At 45.8% G+C, this 17,539-nt stretch overlaps 1 protein-coding gene across 3 annotated transcripts in view; it reads left to right on the forward strand.

The window, feature by feature from the left end:
* Positions 1–8,414, forward strand: part of WSCD1 (WSC domain containing 1) — a 33,666-nt gene extending 25,252 nt beyond the window's left edge. For all 3 annotated transcript variants that reach the window (XM_064467734.1, XM_064467736.1, XM_064467735.1), the window contains 4 exons: positions 1,862–2,027; positions 3,543–3,707; positions 4,554–4,754; positions 6,705–8,414. In XM_064467734.1, coding sequence (XP_064323804.1) covers positions 1,862–2,027; positions 3,543–3,707; positions 4,554–4,754; positions 6,705–7,057 — 885 coding nt within the window. In that variant the 3' untranslated portion in view covers positions 7,058–8,414. The remainder of the gene's footprint in view (positions 1–1,861; positions 2,028–3,542; positions 3,708–4,553; positions 4,755–6,704) is intronic.
* Positions 8,415–17,539: the final 9,125 nt, after the last annotated feature.

Raw genomic sequence — 17,539 nt, forward strand, 5'->3', positions numbered from 1 at the left:
GAATATTTTTATTCTAGGCTGTGTTTAATGGCGGGGACACTTAATTTCTCAAACTGAGAAACACTGCTTTATTGTAAAGGAAAAATTTCTGTTTGCAGGCAGAAACAGAACTATTTTGCCCTTGGATCAAATCTGTAAATAGTTTTTGACAATGTCATATCTCATTCGCTAAGCAAACGTTGGCTGTTTGGGCACAGATGGCACATGTGTTGTATTTGACTCCTTATCAGAGGATGAACACGTGGGGAAGAGTGAGAGATAAGCTGCTCAGCAGTCCTGTCATGCAGTCCCAGACTCCAAAAGACTTTTAAAAGGCAAAAAGTGTTGATATGGAATAGGCGGAACTGAACGCTCTGCGCTCAAATAACCCCTGAGCTTCCTCCAGCCATTCTGTGGCTGCACCAAGCCCATCTCTGCATGCCGATGCACCCCTGCGCCGCTGAGCAGTCCATCGGGGGGGGGGTAGGTGGGGGGGGTGGGGGGGTGGAAACTCAAGGAAAAGCAACCCCAGCTGTCCCAGTAAAGAGGAAAAAGACTGAATTATAGGGCCAGATTCAGCAAAGTAGTGAGTGTGTTTTGCCTATAGACCACATAAGAAACTGCTAATTTCTTCAGCAAATAATTAGGACACGATTCCCTCAAACTTCTCTTAATTGTCACCAGTATTAGCCCAGCCTCACTGGTCTGCCACCCAGCAACACTGCTTTGCAGCCTGTTGCCTGCTTTGGGTAAGGCTTGTATAAAAAAACCTGAATTACTTTTCATCAAATCCATTGCAAAGAAATTTCTTACAGGCAGAAAACTTCCTTGGGAATTGTTTCCTTGAAATGAATGCTACTTATAATTTTCCTGTAGTTGCATATTTTACACCCTGCTGAGATACCTGTCATTTGCAGCGGTCAGTCTGGATTTTATACGTGGTTTCCCTACCTAGAAGCAAAGTAACATAGAACAAGAAGAGCCTGTGCCTAAAGACAGAGCTCAGGTGCCAGCTGAGCTAACCCTGCGTGCACCAGCAGGCAGAGCCGTGCATGCCCTTAGCTCACTCCCGGCACCGGGTACAGCTACGGCTGCACTCAGGCACCGCAGGTCCCCCCGCCTTTCCTGGTGCAGCCCCACGTTCACCACCAGCTCAGTCCCTCTGAGTAGATGTACCAAAAATTACTGGGTATCGTATTTCTAAATAGCTTTTCCAAAAATATACAGAGTAGCTCTCAAATTCTATAGCAGCCCCCCTATGCACATTCATTTTTTGCAAACTGTGAAGAAGTCAGGCTGAGACACATACTTTTTTTTATGGTTTGACTTTTTTCCTTTTATTTTTAAACACGATTGCAGCAGTTAGCGGGTCCAAATTTCCTTCTTCGCTTAAATTCTTTAAGGGCAAGTTTCCTCCACACAAACTGGTAAAATCAACTCAATAAGGCAAACCTTTTAACATCTGACTCCTCAGTTTGGGGGAATATAAATGGAAGTTTAAAAGATGATACAACTCAAAATGCTCATTTTTGGGGGTAAATAAGAACAACTTTTCCCATACTGATGTTTTGCAGGTGGAATTAGGTACTAGGTGCTGCAGGAATATTATAAAGTTATTTGTATGAATAATGAAAAAAACCCAGAATATTGTGAATATTCAAGCTTTACAAGGCTTGTGTCTAGAAACCGATTTTTAAGCAATTGCCGTATGAAAGACAGTAGTAGTATAAGCAGCATAAGCTTTACCATGATATATCAAACACTGCTTTGATCTTGACAGTGGCCTTGTGAAGATTTATTTTTCTTTGTATAGCAGCAGCATTCCCCACAGGCTGTTGATGCCACGGCATTTACGCACTGATCTATTTTCTCCCTTTCGTAGGAGTTTCCCTTGGCAGTCATCCGAGGGCGGGAGTGCTACTGCGGCTACCCCACCGGGCGCTTCTCGCTGCATGACAGCGCAGACGGGCTGCTCTGCAGCGGGATGCACAATGCCAGCAGCACTGCCGACGGAAAATACTGCCTTGTCTATCAGACGCCGGTGCAAGGTACGAGCTCCAGACTCGTCGTGCCAGGGCCAGACCCACCACTGCTGGAAATAGCCCCTGTGCCCCTTCTGCAGTGGGTAGAAGTGACCGAGTTTACAGCAGTCTTAACCGCAATGGTTGGTACCACAATACAGGCAGGAATTTATGTAACAGCCCTTAGAGAAATCCCCGCCCTTGCAATCACACTTGTAAATATGCAGCTTTCCATTCTCTCATTAAGCAGCACAGCCTCCCCCAACCCTGGAAAAACAGAATTATTTTGCAGATGGAGAGGACAAGGCAGACCCTGGGAAGGCAGACCCCAAGCCATGCAGCACCCCGGACAGCCAGGGCCGAGGACCCCATACTCTGATTCCAGCCACAATCATTAAATGCACACCCAGACCCCATGCTATGCAGCCACCAAGGCAGCTCTGCAGGCTCTAATTTTGTTCTACCCATCTTCCTCTAAAATATTCATCTGCCTACATGTTTGAAAGCCAGAAAATAAAGCAGAGAGTAAGGCTCCAATCCAGTAAAGCATTTATGTTGCACTGGCAACTTTACCCATGCAATGAGTTGCATTGAGTCCAGTGAAATTTCTCACAGGCCTAAAATTAAACAAATTACATGCTTTTCTGAATTGGTGCTGACCTTTTTTTAACCCGACACCTTTTTTTTTTAATTATTTTTTCCATCTCCCAGTCAGAGGTAAACTGTGGACACCAGCACATGCACATGAAAAGATCAAGAAAAAGGCTTGCTTTCATGAAATTGCTAGTACTTTCCACATCTGTGTGGATCAGTAGTAGCAGAAGACAGCCTCATCTGGACTGTGCTGGCACTTTCTAGCCAAGGCTTCATCTAGAGGTTGCTTTGAAGAATGGAGAGAGTAATTCCTAATTTATTTTCTGGCTTCTCGTTGAATTGTCACAGAGGGTCAAGACTGGTTCTCATCCTATCCTTGCTTTTATTGGTGCACTAAGAAAAAAGGTTAGGATTTACAAAAGCGTGTATGGAAACCAGGTGTCTAGCCCTCATGAGAGACTAACAAAACGTGGGCTTGTCACTGCCTTGGCCCCGTCAGAGAGGAACGCCAACCTAGAGGTTTAACTGACCTCCAGCTCCTTTCAGTAGGGGGGCGTTTTCCTGCATTATAAAATTCACAGTTTCCACATGTAATGGCACATTTCAGGTTTCATTGAAGAGCCAACCTGCCAGGCAAATAGCCATTAACAAACAGGCATCAAGGGGCTTTTATCACAACTTGCTGGCAAGTACAATGGTTTGCCGCAGCTCTATCAAAAAAGCGTTGCCTAACACAAAACCAGCGAAAACCTCTTCTGAGGATAATCTCTTTGGCCTCTTATGGCTGAATTAATTTTGGGAAGTAGCTGACTCACAACTGGACTTAAATTGATATCCTATATTCGTAAGAGAGAGAAGAAAGAAGCAATAAACCCTGTAATCAAGAGCTGTCAGTGGAATTATTAAAAAGCCACAGTGCTAACAATAAAATATCTTCTGTACTCACAGACACCCGCTGCACGGACAGGAAATTCTTAACCACCAAATCCAAAGGGTTCGTTGCTTTGTCGAGCTTTCCTGGGGCTGGGAATACATGGGCTCGCCATTTGATAGAGCATGCTACAGGATACTACACGGGAAGCTATTACTTTGATGGAGCTCTCTACAACAAAGGTACTGTATCCGGAGGGATGGGACACACAAAGCCCTTCCAAGGCAAAGCTTTATTTACCCTCTCTGGCACCCTTCTCCTTGGAGCCAGCAAAGGCCGGCACTGTCAGCACGTTCGGTAAAACTCAAACGCGTGCCTGGAACGAGCAGTCTCACATGGTGCAGACAGCAGCAGGGACTGCTCCAGCAGCAGGGACTGCTCCAGCAGCACGCTAAGCCTGACAGGCAGCTACTTTCACGAACAGCCAGGCTCTCAATTTGCAAAATCTGTGTGTCGTCTGCATCGGTGCTGCTGTGCACGTGTGTGCACGCAGCTCCCATCTAAAAGCCTGGTCCAAAAGACCAGATGACTAAAAAAGTTGACTAAACCCCGAGGGTGAGACACTTCAGTATGACATGAAACACAAGGGTTGGATTTTTGAATGTTACTAATTATTCTGGGAGGACTGTATCCTGATGGGGCACAGTATTTAGCAAGTGCCAAGCATTGGACCTGTGAAAAACAGCCCTTTTGCAGCAAGGTCCTGACAAAGTTCTCCCAGTGGAGGAAAGCCTGCCTCCCTGCGTATGCCCCCACTCAGCGGCCGGGGCTCCAGCCAGGGACAGGCTCCTCCTTACAGCAGGCTTGGAGAAGCACACAGGAAGATGGTTCCAAATCCAATAAAGTCAATAAGCCTTGCAAGGTCAGTGGGAGGTCAAGAATAACATTCAGCCCTGGTGCCAGGTCCTGGGTGATGGGTTTAATTGACTGGTACTTTCACAACAGTTTCACACAACTGTAGAGAACATTTTGGAGTGTGAAAATGCACAGACAAATAATCGGGTGAAAAATCCTGTTTTGCAAAACAGGTTTTAAAGGAGAAAAAGACCACTGGAGAAGTAGAAGGACCATCTGTGTGAAAACACATGAAAGCGGCAAGACAGAGATTGAAATGTTTGACTCGGCGATCCTGTTGATAAGGAACCCGTACAAGTCGCTGATGGCGGAGTTCAACAGGAAATACGCCGGGCACCTGGGCTACGCCACCGACCGCAACTGGAAGAGCAAAGGTAACCCACTGGCCTGGCATGGGCTGGGGGCGCCCGTGCCCTGGCCAGCTTTGGACGGTTTGTAGCTTGTCTTCTCGGCATGCTGGGAAGGGGATAATGCACTGGGACCTGAGCGAGCGCTGCAAATGAATTCAGTGGGACATGAGTCCCAAAAGCACTCAGACCTGCACTTTGGGAGTGGTTGTGGTCTTGCCATACACCCACCACCACAGAGAGGAGGATAGTGCAGCGCCGATGTTGCGGCCACAGGCATTCAGCAACATTGCTGGCATCATACAGTTTGGCAGAGAAAACACATCCAGGTACAACCCCCCTGTGCAGAGCCCATTTGCCAAGCTATGTGAGGTGAAGAAAATTTGCCCCTGCAGCATTTAATAACTGTGAGAAATCTAATTTAAGATTTGGAGGATTCAATGGAACATGACATTCCCTGAAGGAAACTTTACAGCACTGCACAGGTGCTACTGCACTGCAGATAAATACAGACAATAGCAATAAGGGGGCTTGAGAGTCAGTGTTCCTTGACCACATGAAAAGGCTTCAGAATATGCCTGCCATGCTTCATGCATTTGACTGGCAAGCTGGATGGTGTGCCTACAATTTCCCCACTGAACACACTGCTGCTTTCAGACTCTGCAGCAGAGAAGAGATTGGGCTTGCATTTCTCCTCATGTATATTTTAGGTATTACAGCTGTAGCTTGACAAACCACGCAGCACGTGGATGTGGAGGGTTAGGGGAAGTGTCCTCTGTCACAGCATATTTCTTTCCCTGGTTCCTGTATCACCTTTCATCAGTCACAGCTAAAACCTATTCAAAAACAGACAAAACAGCCCTTAGAAAAAGGAAAAAGTCTGGAGGGAATGGCTTTCCAGTACTGCAAACTACAAACTGTTACATTTCAGCCACAAATGTTCTTTGTCCAGCCCAAAAGCTTTAGCTAAGACTATCTTGACCCTCAGAAAATTAAATTATCCCAGACAGTAAATAGAGATTGAGGTGTCATTAACGCCCAAGGCAAAAGTGGGAAAATAATTCAGTAAATTTTGTCCCAGTGATCCTGGCAAGTGACCTTAAAGCCCTCCCACGTGCCAGGAACAGAAGAATCTTCCCTATTACTCCTATTTCCTTACCCACTCTCCCCAGAAACAGGCCGGTAAGCTTGCAGAAAGATATGTTATTCAACAGATTTGGAAGTCAGGAACACCTTGGGCCCCAGCCAAGATCAGTGTCTTAATGCTGCATTTACTTAATAAAAAGTTAATATATTATTATATAATTGCTATAGATTATTTGTTTACATATATATTAAAAATTAACCTGTCTCTTTCTCAGTCTACACTTGAAATGGAGGTAGAAGGGTAGGAAAACCACAGAAGTAAAAGAATCTTCTTGAAGTTACATAGCAAAGAACTCCTTAAGGCACTATCCAAGCGGGACCCGCTGCCCTCCCTGCTTGTACCCCTTCACCAGCTTTCAGTCAAACTCTTCCCCTGGGGGGTTCTGCCCTCCCCGAGCCCCTGCACGGAGCCGCCTGCCTGGTGCACACGCTGCTGGTGTGCAGAGAGAGCTCAGCTCCTACAGATACGGCACAGTAAAGATGCAAAGTTGCAGCTCTGCTTACTTGGCCACTGCCATGCCCTGTCCCTCCCCTGGGGCCTCCTGGCAGCTCCATGACCTCCGAGCCCTGTTAAGAGCCACAAATCCTACACGGTTCAGGTGACTGGGAGGCAGCAGGTTTAAGCACCATCTGTCTCCATGCCAGTAGCTGCAAAGCCCTGTTGCTGTGCCCCAGCCGCTGGCCACACTGCATTCCCCCAGCACATGCCCGTCCAGCGACATCAGACCATGCCCAGCAGCTCCAGTCTTGCTGCGCAAGGTAAGACTTGGAAAACTGTTGAAAAGCAGCACGTCTAACACGGTGTCATTTTCCTGGTTTCTGGTCCTCTAGAGTGGCCCGATTTCGTGAACAGCTATGCCTCCTGGTGGGCCTCCCACGTCCTGGACTGGCTGAAGTACGGGAAGCACCTGCTTGTCATCCACTATGAGGACCTGAAGCACAGCCTCATCCCCAAGCTGAAGGAAATGGTGGAGTTTCTGAATATGACAGTGACAGAGGACCGACTGCTCTGCGTCGAGAACAACAGGGATGGGAATTTCAAGCGGTCTGGTGCTAAGCAAAAGGATTTTGAGCCATTCACCCAGGAAATGAAAGATCTTATCAACAGATACATCCTGACAGTGGATGAAGCCCTGAGGGGAAGAAACTTCACAGGGCTGCCCAGAGAGTATGTGCCAAGATGATAGCCTGGTAACACTCTGCTGTGTTTAAAAAATATTTTTTTCTAAAAAAAAGAAAAGAGGGGAAAAAAAGAAAAAAGAAAAAAAAAAGACCAGAGCTTTATAGCAGTTAAAGCAAAGATACTGTGGAGTCTGCTGAGCAGTGCAAATTCTCTCCACTCTTGGGTGTTCTTCAGGGCACTAAATGCTCCAGAAGGCAAGTAATGAAGGATGGAAATTGGGTTATAAACCAAGGCAAAGGCTATTAGCGTCCACCTGCGTGTGCCCCTCCCTGCACAACTGGCTCAGAACTTCACAGCAGAGCACCCCTGCTTCTGCGGCGGGCATCCTGCCTTCTCACCCTCACTGCCATCACAGACCTGCCAGGGGCTGCCTGGGCCTTCACAGCAACTGTGTTGGAAATGCACATACGTAAAAAGGGAAAGGAACAAAAAAACCCACCTTAACACTGATCAACAATTTTCATCTGGGCATTTAAGAGAATCAGTTGCTTTCTTAATTTGCTGGTTAGGTCATCCACCACAGCAGTGTCAGAGGTGCAGGGGGAGAAAAGCACCAGTGGGCAAAGGAGTCCTGATGCTGGGTAGAGAGGTGCCCAGGCTCCCCTGCAGGAACGGCATGGGCCTGGGCCATGTGAGCTCCACAGCATCCCCCATGATGAGATGCATGGCTGGGGACATGTAGGAGAAAGCAGAAATTCAGCATGGCTGGAGGTGGAAATGCCTGGGTGTCACCAGACCCAAACCAACCCAAGACCTGGCCCCAGGGGCAAAGAGAAGGCTCTAGAGGGGTGGGAGAGGAGGGGCTGCCACCTATGTGAGGGGCTCTGCACAGGTTTCTGAAGAGTCACTGTGGGTCCTGGGAGACGCTGGGACCAAATGTCACTGCACTGAGTGCGCTTGGTGCTAGAGGTGGCCACAGCCAGGCAGCACTGACATGAGCCCCAGCCCTGCCAGCTCCAGCATGGGCAAGATCCCACCTCTCCTCCCATCCCTGGAGGAAGACCTGGGCAGTCCAACCTGAAAAACATTAAGCTGCTTATCGCTGCTCTCCAGAGCCACCCCAGCTGCAACGCGTGTTTTATTTCTAACTCACTGCAGTTCCCTGCGGTTTGTTTCATCCCGCGCTGGGCCATGTGTGCTGTGCGGAAGGAGTGTGGTGCGATGCAGGGGCGGCCGGCCTCGTGGTCCTGCCCATGGGCAGGAGCTGCCGGAGCAGCTCGGAGAGGGCTAAAGCGCACAGCCCAAGGGGCTGCCCTGCTGCAAGATGTTTTTGTTCATGTGAAATAAAGGATTCCTTAAAAACTTGAGTGAAAATACTAGTTTTAATAAAACAAGACGTTTATATAAAGGGAGCTGGACTTCCTCTGCGTGTGTATCATTGGTGCTTTAAAAAAAAAAATACAGGACATGGAGCACATTTTGGCCTGAGGGTCTCCCTGTTTGCTCTCCTTGCATGGCTGGTCTTTGTGTTCAGCACACCCGCTGGCATGGGCCTCACTGTGGGGTATTGTGGCCCTGTCTCCAATCCCCAGTTCCTCCCTGGAAGCAAAGGCCCCAGGGGCTGCAGGGAAGCAGAGCGGGATTGCAGTCAACTGAGTTGGTTCACAAGGAAAGCCAAAGTCTCCTTTTGTTCACCCAAGCGGCACAGCTTGAAGAAAAGCCACTAAGTTAGGATGCTGCAAGTCCAGATAAAGGCAAGTAGGGGGAATTTTTTAAAAGTACTTGCTTTGAATAGCAAAGCTAGTCATATTTCTAAAACTATAGACGCAGTGCACTGTACATTGCCTTCAAATCCGCAAATCCCGATTTCAGTGAGCTGGAGCCTTCTCTGCCCTTGCCGTAGGCCCGTTAGTGCGTGCTTGCAGGGTAGTGGGCAGGCATCAGGGCACAGCGTGCATGAGGCTGTGCGCAACAGACACTGCGGCACCGGCACGGGGTGCACCCCTTCCCAGGGCACCGTGCGGCTCCCACGCAGGAGCGTGGCTCACACACAGGCACGCATCCTGCGGGAGCAGGGCTTCCCGGCAGCCTGGGCCGGGGATCCAGGGAGTCAGGGTGCAAATACAGCCATTAGAGCGCCTGCTGGGGAGGAGATGCCAGACACCGGGCTTGCTCTGCCTGGGACCGCTACCTTGCTGTGCACATTAGTCTGTTTTTAATATTGTCTCCACAGGTCCCCTACTAGCCTCAAAAACAAACCATATTTTGCTAGACAGATGTAGCAAACACCACAGAGAGTATATAAACACACAGATACAAAACATATGCATGAAGTCGATAAATTAGGATGCCACAAAACAGGACTATCATCATGTGACTTAGTAAAGAGCAGATTCTTTTTGAAACAAGGCATTGAAATGCTTCAAAGGTCCATTTGGGCACCAGCTGCTGTTGACAGATATGGGTCATGCCCCATGGAGTTTGAGCCCAGCCTGTACAAGGTGCACAACTATTTCACAGAAAGAAGTTGCTCTCAGCCTCACCGAATCACACGCATAGACCACAGGCCAGAATCTGGGCCCACCACAAAACCTTAAGATTATGAGAATGACATTTTATTATATTGCTTTTCTAGCCTGGTATAGCTTTACAGGATCATTTAAAATTATTTTGATCATTTCAAGCCTGTAAGTGTGGAGAGAAAAGACAGTTTGCAAACTCTCAAGAAGGCTATTTAATTGTGTGCATGTCCTGTAATGAAGGCTCTAGGTGGCTAAAATTAGAACTGGCAAAAATTGTGAGTATTCATTAGCTCTGTGAATGCCAAAAGTCAGCGCATTTAAAAGAAATTGTAGATAACCAGTTCTTAATAGATGAGGTACAGGGACTGCCTCTTTATATTTAATATAAAATATATACACACTTCATGTATATTATACATATCTACGTATACGCACACATACATACGTATCAGCTTGCTATATATTCTGCAAGTGTTCATTTAACACTGTAGGAATAGGCAAGGACTTCTTGGGCCATTGCACACAATCCCTGCTACCACCTGCATTGCCGCATGCAAGTTATTCACATAAATACATTGACCTCTATCTTTAAAATATTTGCTATAGTTTTACCCCTCACTCTCCTAGGAAGAGGGTTGCAGAATCTTTTTCCTGTAATGGTTAGGAACCATCTCCAAACCGACAGCCTGAACATACATGTAGTTCACACTGCCCTTTGGGGTTTTTTTTGTTTTGGGGGTGGGTTTTTTTTGAGGAGGAGGGGGGGCAGCATTGTCTTTTAGGTTAAGTAGCCCATCTTATTTGCCTTCAGATGTGCTCACAGACCTCAATTGTTTCTTCTCTCAAGGGCAAATAATCTGTCTTGCTTTAGCCTTGTATTGTAAGTCAGCAATTCAACAGCATTTGGAAAGACAAAGCTCTCAACCACAGCTGACCTAAGCACTGCAGTAGGTTTGCACAGCTGACGCTGATGCTGGCATGCTGCACTGCACAAATTTTGCACAGATATTATACCCATTCATGGAGTATGAAAATATGCATTTCTTACAAAAAACAGTAGTTAAGTTGCACTTATGTCACCGCTGGGTGCACACAGTCTTGTCAGACATGCCAGAGAAGGGAAAATGAATCACCGCGTGCAGCTACTGCTGTCCAGGTCAGAGAGGAAAGCTTGTGTCTGCACTCCTCTCCTGGAAGGCCACCTCCCTCTGACCATAGAGGACGTCTGGCAGATTAAGTCCCACAGAACTTGACTCAAGTAGCTATATTTGTCCCATTTTCTCCAGAACTTGGTTTAGAGACTGCACATCCTTGACACTCTATCGGGTTATCTCTAAATAGACACTATCCTAAAGTAAGATAACATTTTAGACCCTCATACATTGCAACCTGCCCAGGTAAACCTCTCCCTGTATCTGAGCAGGTGAAGCCATGGTCAGAGTCCAAAACCCATCACCAGGATCAAGAGGACAGAAGACTCTGAAGCAGATTGCTATATCCAGTACAGATTTTGGACCAAATTTTACTGAGACTCCTCTGCTTCGTGCCAGGTCAGGGAGTGACACTAGCATTAAATCTACTAAAATCAGCCAAATTAAGTTGCATTTGGGACTGTCATGCTGTAGAAGCCGATTGGTGCATATTAGGTTTCATTGAATTTTTTCTCCCCCTGCATCCATTTTAATGGAACATAGGGGTAGATGAAGAAAACTACTAAAAAAACCCAAGCAATTTCCCTGCAAGGCAGGTTTTCCTACACTCAATAAGCTCTACACTTATCACGCTGAGGTTTAATTAACCAGGATGTTTTAGCCAAGAAAAGAAAAAAGCTATCATGCCATTAAAAGCCATGTTGATGTTCACTCCATGCACATTTTCCTTCTTATTTCATATTCAATAGTAGCATATTAGAAATGGAAACATGCATGCAATTCCCTCAAGCTTTCAGTTTTCTTCAGGAAGTTAAGGCTATGATGAGTCATAAGTAGGCAGCTAGAACAAAGCAGAGATGCTACATTTGAAAAGGAGAAAAGTTTAAACATTTGAATTTTTCAAAGTGAACAACTGTCACAATAAACAAGTTGGAATCGAGATTCTCCATTACATTGCAGCTACATTTTGTCTTGCTGCACATCTGGATTCGTGTTACACTGACCGGTCTCCTGTCTGATCCCAGCCTCCCTCCTGTTGGCTCAAGATCTCAAAGCCAACCTCCAGCCACACCACCAAGTTCAACCAGCTTTTCTCTTAAGGAAAGAAGTTGCTCACACTTTGCCTTTCTTCTCTCCTTCCACAATAGCCACTGCCGGGACCTACAGGACAAAACATCTGCAGACGCCCTCCCCACCACCCTGCAACGTCCATCTTGTCAATGAGCACGTTCCCCTGGTCGCTCAAGCTACCATCCCCACAGATGACAGGCAGGAACAATGCAGGTGTACACATTCCCTACAAACCAAGCCAGATATGAAACTGCTGCATGCACACAAGCTTACGACAGACACACCCTGCAACGGCACAAAGCCAAAACCAAGTTTCGCCAGACTTGGTTTGAAGACAGGAACAAAGCTGTTCCCTGTCAAAGCTGAGGTCCTGGAAAACTTTTACATGTAGGTGGGAGACAACCTATGTCTAGAGAGAGACTGGTCTCAGATATCTACTTACACCTCAAGTGCATTTGCACTCTTCTGGGGGCGGGGGAAGAAAGGAGGCAAACCTTACTAGAAACAGAGAACATAATAGGAGAGGAAAAGGTTTTGCTTCCTGGAAGCCAAATGCAAAATAAAGCCTTTAAAGCAATACTAAAAAAAAGCGTGGACGTCATCACCAGCCTTCCTATGCAATTCAGCCCTTCTGCACTGCTTTATTAATTTTCCATTAAACTCATTTCTACTAAAACCTATTATTCACTTCTAAGACCAAGCTACTATCTACTACAGCAACATTAACCTCCATAAAATAATTAAAGGATGGATTATCAGCATGAGACCTTACGTGCCACCTCTCTGGAACCTAATGTGTCTTTCAATGGCCTAGAATATAATGAGATGTTCAAATATAGAAAGTTGAGTTACCACTTTTCACAGTTGTGACATTTATTCAGCCAGAAAGACCCAACTTCTCAACTGCATTACTTATAATCTACTTTTGACCCTGGGTAGTTGAGAGTAATCTTTAAGGAAGCTATCCCTTTGAATGTCCTTTTTATATTAGCATTTAATTACTCTAACAAATTTCCAAATGTACAAATTATAATGGACTGTAAATCAGCTCTTGCCCTTTGAACCACAGTGTTTCATAGGAAGACATTTTTTAGCTTTCATCATACTCAGACCAGCAAACATATCTCTCTCGCAGCATTTGTTCTTGTTCCTTACAGCATCTATTTATCTTCAATTAATGGTGCTCAGGTCAGAAGTTTTTCCTATCACAGTACTCAGCCTACCATCCAAACACCATGGGCCAGTTTCAACCTGCAGGCCTCTCAAGTGGAACCGTGATGCTGTTTTTCTTACAAATACAGCAACTCACATATCTGTCCAAGAAAATGCAAGTAACATATCAGACAGGATATAATTTCTCCACGTGGAGCATGTCATCATTAATGGATGTGTATTTCTGACCAAGCTATCTGTGAGAGCAAAGAGAAGAATGACTGCCTTCGGTCATGTGTAACCGTGTCAAGCACTCCCATACATGAGAAGAGACATGACTAAAGTGCATTATTAAAATGAAAAGTTTTATGCAATAGTTAAGATGGTGTGATAGGCCCAAAGATTTTAAAGTTAAATCAATTTTAATTAATGCAATCTCATCACATCCAGCTGGTCTCTCCCCACCCCACCCCTTACCACAGAGCTGTGTCTCTCCCCTATTTTTGGAGCCTACTCCTCCCTCCCTGCCCAGGGGAGGGTAGTCCACAGCCACCAATTTGGCTCCTGACCACCCTGGGGACACCAGGCAGGATTTTTCTGAGGTTCAAGGCTCACCAAAGCCTTAGCTAGAGCTTCTTCAGGTCCTTCCTCAGTGCAATGAACATCTGGTTGCCCACCTGGTTACTGCTGTTGCCTTTCAGCAGCACCAAACATAAAGCACTGAGATTTGCAGACAGGAGATGCTATGTAATTGCAAGCTTTTACAATTATTGAAAAGGAGAATAATTTTCTTGTGTGGACCTTAGTGGAGAGATCTTTCAAGGTCAGTTCTGCATCAGTGGGGCGGGTCAGAAGAAATACTGTGTAGCTGGAGCAGTTCCTGCAGATACGCATTGACTGGATTACAAGCAATTATCATAAAACCACTGCAGAGGCAGAACAAATGATCGTAGCCTTTGGTTTTTCAAGATATGTCGAAAGTCTGCATTAGCCTATAATGCTTCTAAAATAAAGCACTTACCACTGTCTTTGCAAAATTATACAGCTCATTTCGTAGAAGAAAATGCATGTCACAATGGATAAAAAATACATAGGGAAATGATTTAAAGGAAACACCTTGTTAATGACAAGAACATTTCTTTGACGAGTAGGGTTATAAAGGAGCGGTCTGAAGTAAAACTGCATCCTTCATGAAGCATCAAATATGCTGGAAAATAAACCAAATCTTCCATACTGCCTTACCCTATTAAAATGATGTTCTGGAAATTGTCAAATGCATGTGAGTACGTGCACATGTGACCACACGAGCAGTCGGTCCCACGTCCTTTGCAAAGGGACCAGGAGGCTTGTCCCTGCCTCAAGTCCCCTGGAGCTGCCGCGCTGCCTTGGGGTGCGCAAAGCCAGGACCCCCACCCCATGTCCCCCACCGGGCTCTGCCATCCCTGTGCGGGGGAGGGCGCAGCTCAGGCAGTGCCATGCGGAGCACCCACCGCCACAGAGGATGGGAAACGGCTGCATTTCAGCCACCGTGCTCCAATGGAGTATTTTTTGTCAAAAGACTCTGCAAAACATTTGTTTTCTTAGAAACTATTTCTTTTACAGTCACTCATTTAAATGGAATCCACTGCCTGTTTTATGCCTCTCTTCATTCCAGCAGAGACTAAATTAAGCTTTGAAGTTTAGTGAGAAATCCCAAAGGCATAAGACTTCAATGCTATTTCCTGAATCTTGGGAAATTAAAGAAAGAGGGAGAGCAAGAGAAAAGAAACCACTCTTTTATTGTTTTCTACAGCTTGATCCTGAAATGACTGACTTTGAAAATAACCTTAGCGCCTAAGTTTATGCATTATTCATATATACTAAAAAATGTAAATATAGTTTTCAAAGGTTAAAATAAGAGTCCTTTCCTATACAGGTTACAATTATTTAATATTTTGACACAGAAACTTACATTATTAATATTAAACAGCAGATGGGGAAAAAAGTGACCTAAAACAAGCACGTACTTTTCTCCTCAGTACGGAACATCTACACATTGCTCAGAAAACTGGCAGACTACAAATGTGCATAAGGTTTTCCAAAAAGGAGGGAAGAATTGAGCATTTTAGTTTTGCATAAAACTGTGTAGCTGCCAGTTTGCTGTTGACTAAGTATGTAGTCTGTCAAAATGTCTATTTGCAAGGATTTTCCTGGCATAGTAATAGTCTTAGGAGATCAAGTCATAGTATTATTTCAGTTTTGAGGAATAATAATGTCAATTTAGTCCCAATTAGAAGCTAAATTAAGGGTTTGTGTTTGATTACTACAACAATAAATAGGATGCACCTGGAGTGTACCTAGTACACACAAGTCTGGACTAATTTAAGCCTGTCCCCTCCTATACTGCAGAACTTGCATTCAACTATGTATGGAGATGCTGTGAAGTTTAGATAAAATACTTGCCTCAAGGAGCAGATCAGCTGATGGAGGAATCTTTTAATTTTTATTGGGTCTTATTATAAAAGACACACACATTTTGGTGGGTTTATATTTTTCTTCTACTCCAGTCCAGCTCAGCCCATGGCCCCAGCAAAGTGCGAGGAGGAGTAGGAGGACCAGGGGATGCTCCCTGGTCCATGCATCCCCTGGTGCCAGACTGGAGGGTGGGAGCAGCGAGGACGGGCAGGGCTGGTGGGACGCCAGCCTGCCCACACACCCACGGGAGCTCACAGACCACCAGCACAGCAGCCCAAAGCCATGGCCTGCTGCCCCTGCACACCTATCTGCTTTCCAGGGCCACTGTGAGCAGTTACGCAGATCATGAGAGCACGTGAGAGCAGTCACGATGCTGCGTGGGTATCCTGATACCACGCTAGTGAACGGCTTCTGCATGACAAAGAACGCGGCTGAGGTCAGAGTCCTTATCCCTTGAAATGCTATGTCTTGCTGGATATAGTGTTGAAAATTGTGCTCCAGCAGCGGTGGCTGGAGGCACAGGCGCTGGGTTAGCATCCCTGCTCTTTGCAGCAAGCATAGAAACTGATAGAGCAGCAGCGTACATTATTTATTGGAAATGCATTATGCTACAAGCACAGAGAGATGTGGCAAGCACAAAAGTTTCCTGTGTATGAAGGACCTCTCTAAAAAAGGCATGGTCTTAATTATCCGCTTTAACAGCTGTTGGATCATGCCGACTTCTCTGGTTTGTGAGGCATCATAAAAGCTAGGACCTGATTCTGTCTGCTCACACTTGCGTAAACGAGAAAAACTGCAGAAGTCAGCTGAGTAACCCGCATAAAGAAAGTGAGAAGTCTCACCTTTCGACAGGCCCTCTCAAACGAGCATGTCATTTAATCATCCTTTCTGAGACTGGAGAAGAGTGAGGAAGCACTCTCAGCAGAACACCAAAGACCTCAGCCAAACCACGGGAGACCCGCTCTGTACAAAGCTTAACAGGTTCTACATCAGGGGACAATAACTGTTAGTGATACTTGCATCATATTTTGAATCCACCCAGGGCATTTATACTGTAGTCAGGTATATTATTCCTGAAAAAGATGTATGGATTGTAGACAGACCATTACTTTTCTTACAGCACATTTGCTATCGAGAAGGTCAACCTCCTATAAATAAGCAAAAAATGTCTTTCCTATTCAAAGTACTGGGAAAGTTAACTTTAAAGGATGAAATTCACTTTCAGACCAAATGGTAGCACCAGCCCTTTCATTTTTCCGGTCTGCTAAGGTCAATTTTGAATGTTTAAATTGAGCTGTATTAGTTCAGAAGGCCAATAAAGTTCCATTTGCAAGACAGTTTTTCCCATGACGTCAGGACCCTCAGCACAAGAGATCTTCTCTCACAGCACCTCAGCTGCAAGAGATATTTCAACAACAGCTCAAACTGTCCATGCCTACTGCTTTAGGGAAGAGGAGGAGGAACAACCATCACTAGTGGAGTTTAGTCTGCACAACACTTCAAATTTGCAAGTAAAACAGCTCCTGAAAGGAAGGGGCAGGAGAGGTCTGACGTAACTGCACGCCTACTTTCCCTCCCCAGCCTCAGTATTCAAGGGAGTGAGATGGTAAGGTAGCAAGGCAAATCCTGTACTTTTCAGAGTAGCCTCAGTCTCTTGCTCTCACCTGGAGGCTGCAAGAGCAAGATTCTCCTGTTCTGCAGCATTTGAGCAGCACAGCGCCACTCACAGCACCCTCCTGTATCACCGAGCCCATCGGAGCAGATCAGCACTAATGTGTACGGACCGGGCAGGTTTGCTGCGTGCACTCATACAATCGTCAGGACAGCCCACCTAACCCTACCTGGATTTACTTAACCCCAGATTTACTTAACCCAGTGTCAGCTATCTCCATTCAGCCCCTCATGGTTAAGGCAGAGGACCCTGCGGTAACTCATGCAGCAGAAAAAGCCTTGGAGCATTAGTAGTGTGACAGGCACAGGAGGAGGAGGGGGTTTCTGTGAAGGTACTCACTTGTAATCGCCTCAGCTAGGAGAGCTTACTGTGGGATTAAAATTAAGCATGACTAATTTTCAAGTTCCAGGATGAAATTTAATGGGCATATTCTAACTTATTTTGTCTATAGCAAGTTGGTTCTCATCTGGCTGTCTCCAACACATGTACAAGAAAAGCATGCCAAAGCATGCAAAAGAGAC

This window comes from Phalacrocorax carbo, chromosome 17 (genome assembly GCF_963921805.1).
Source record: "Phalacrocorax carbo chromosome 17, bPhaCar2.1, whole genome shotgun sequence".
NCBI classification, from domain to species: domain Eukaryota; kingdom Metazoa; phylum Chordata; class Aves; order Suliformes; family Phalacrocoracidae; genus Phalacrocorax; species Phalacrocorax carbo.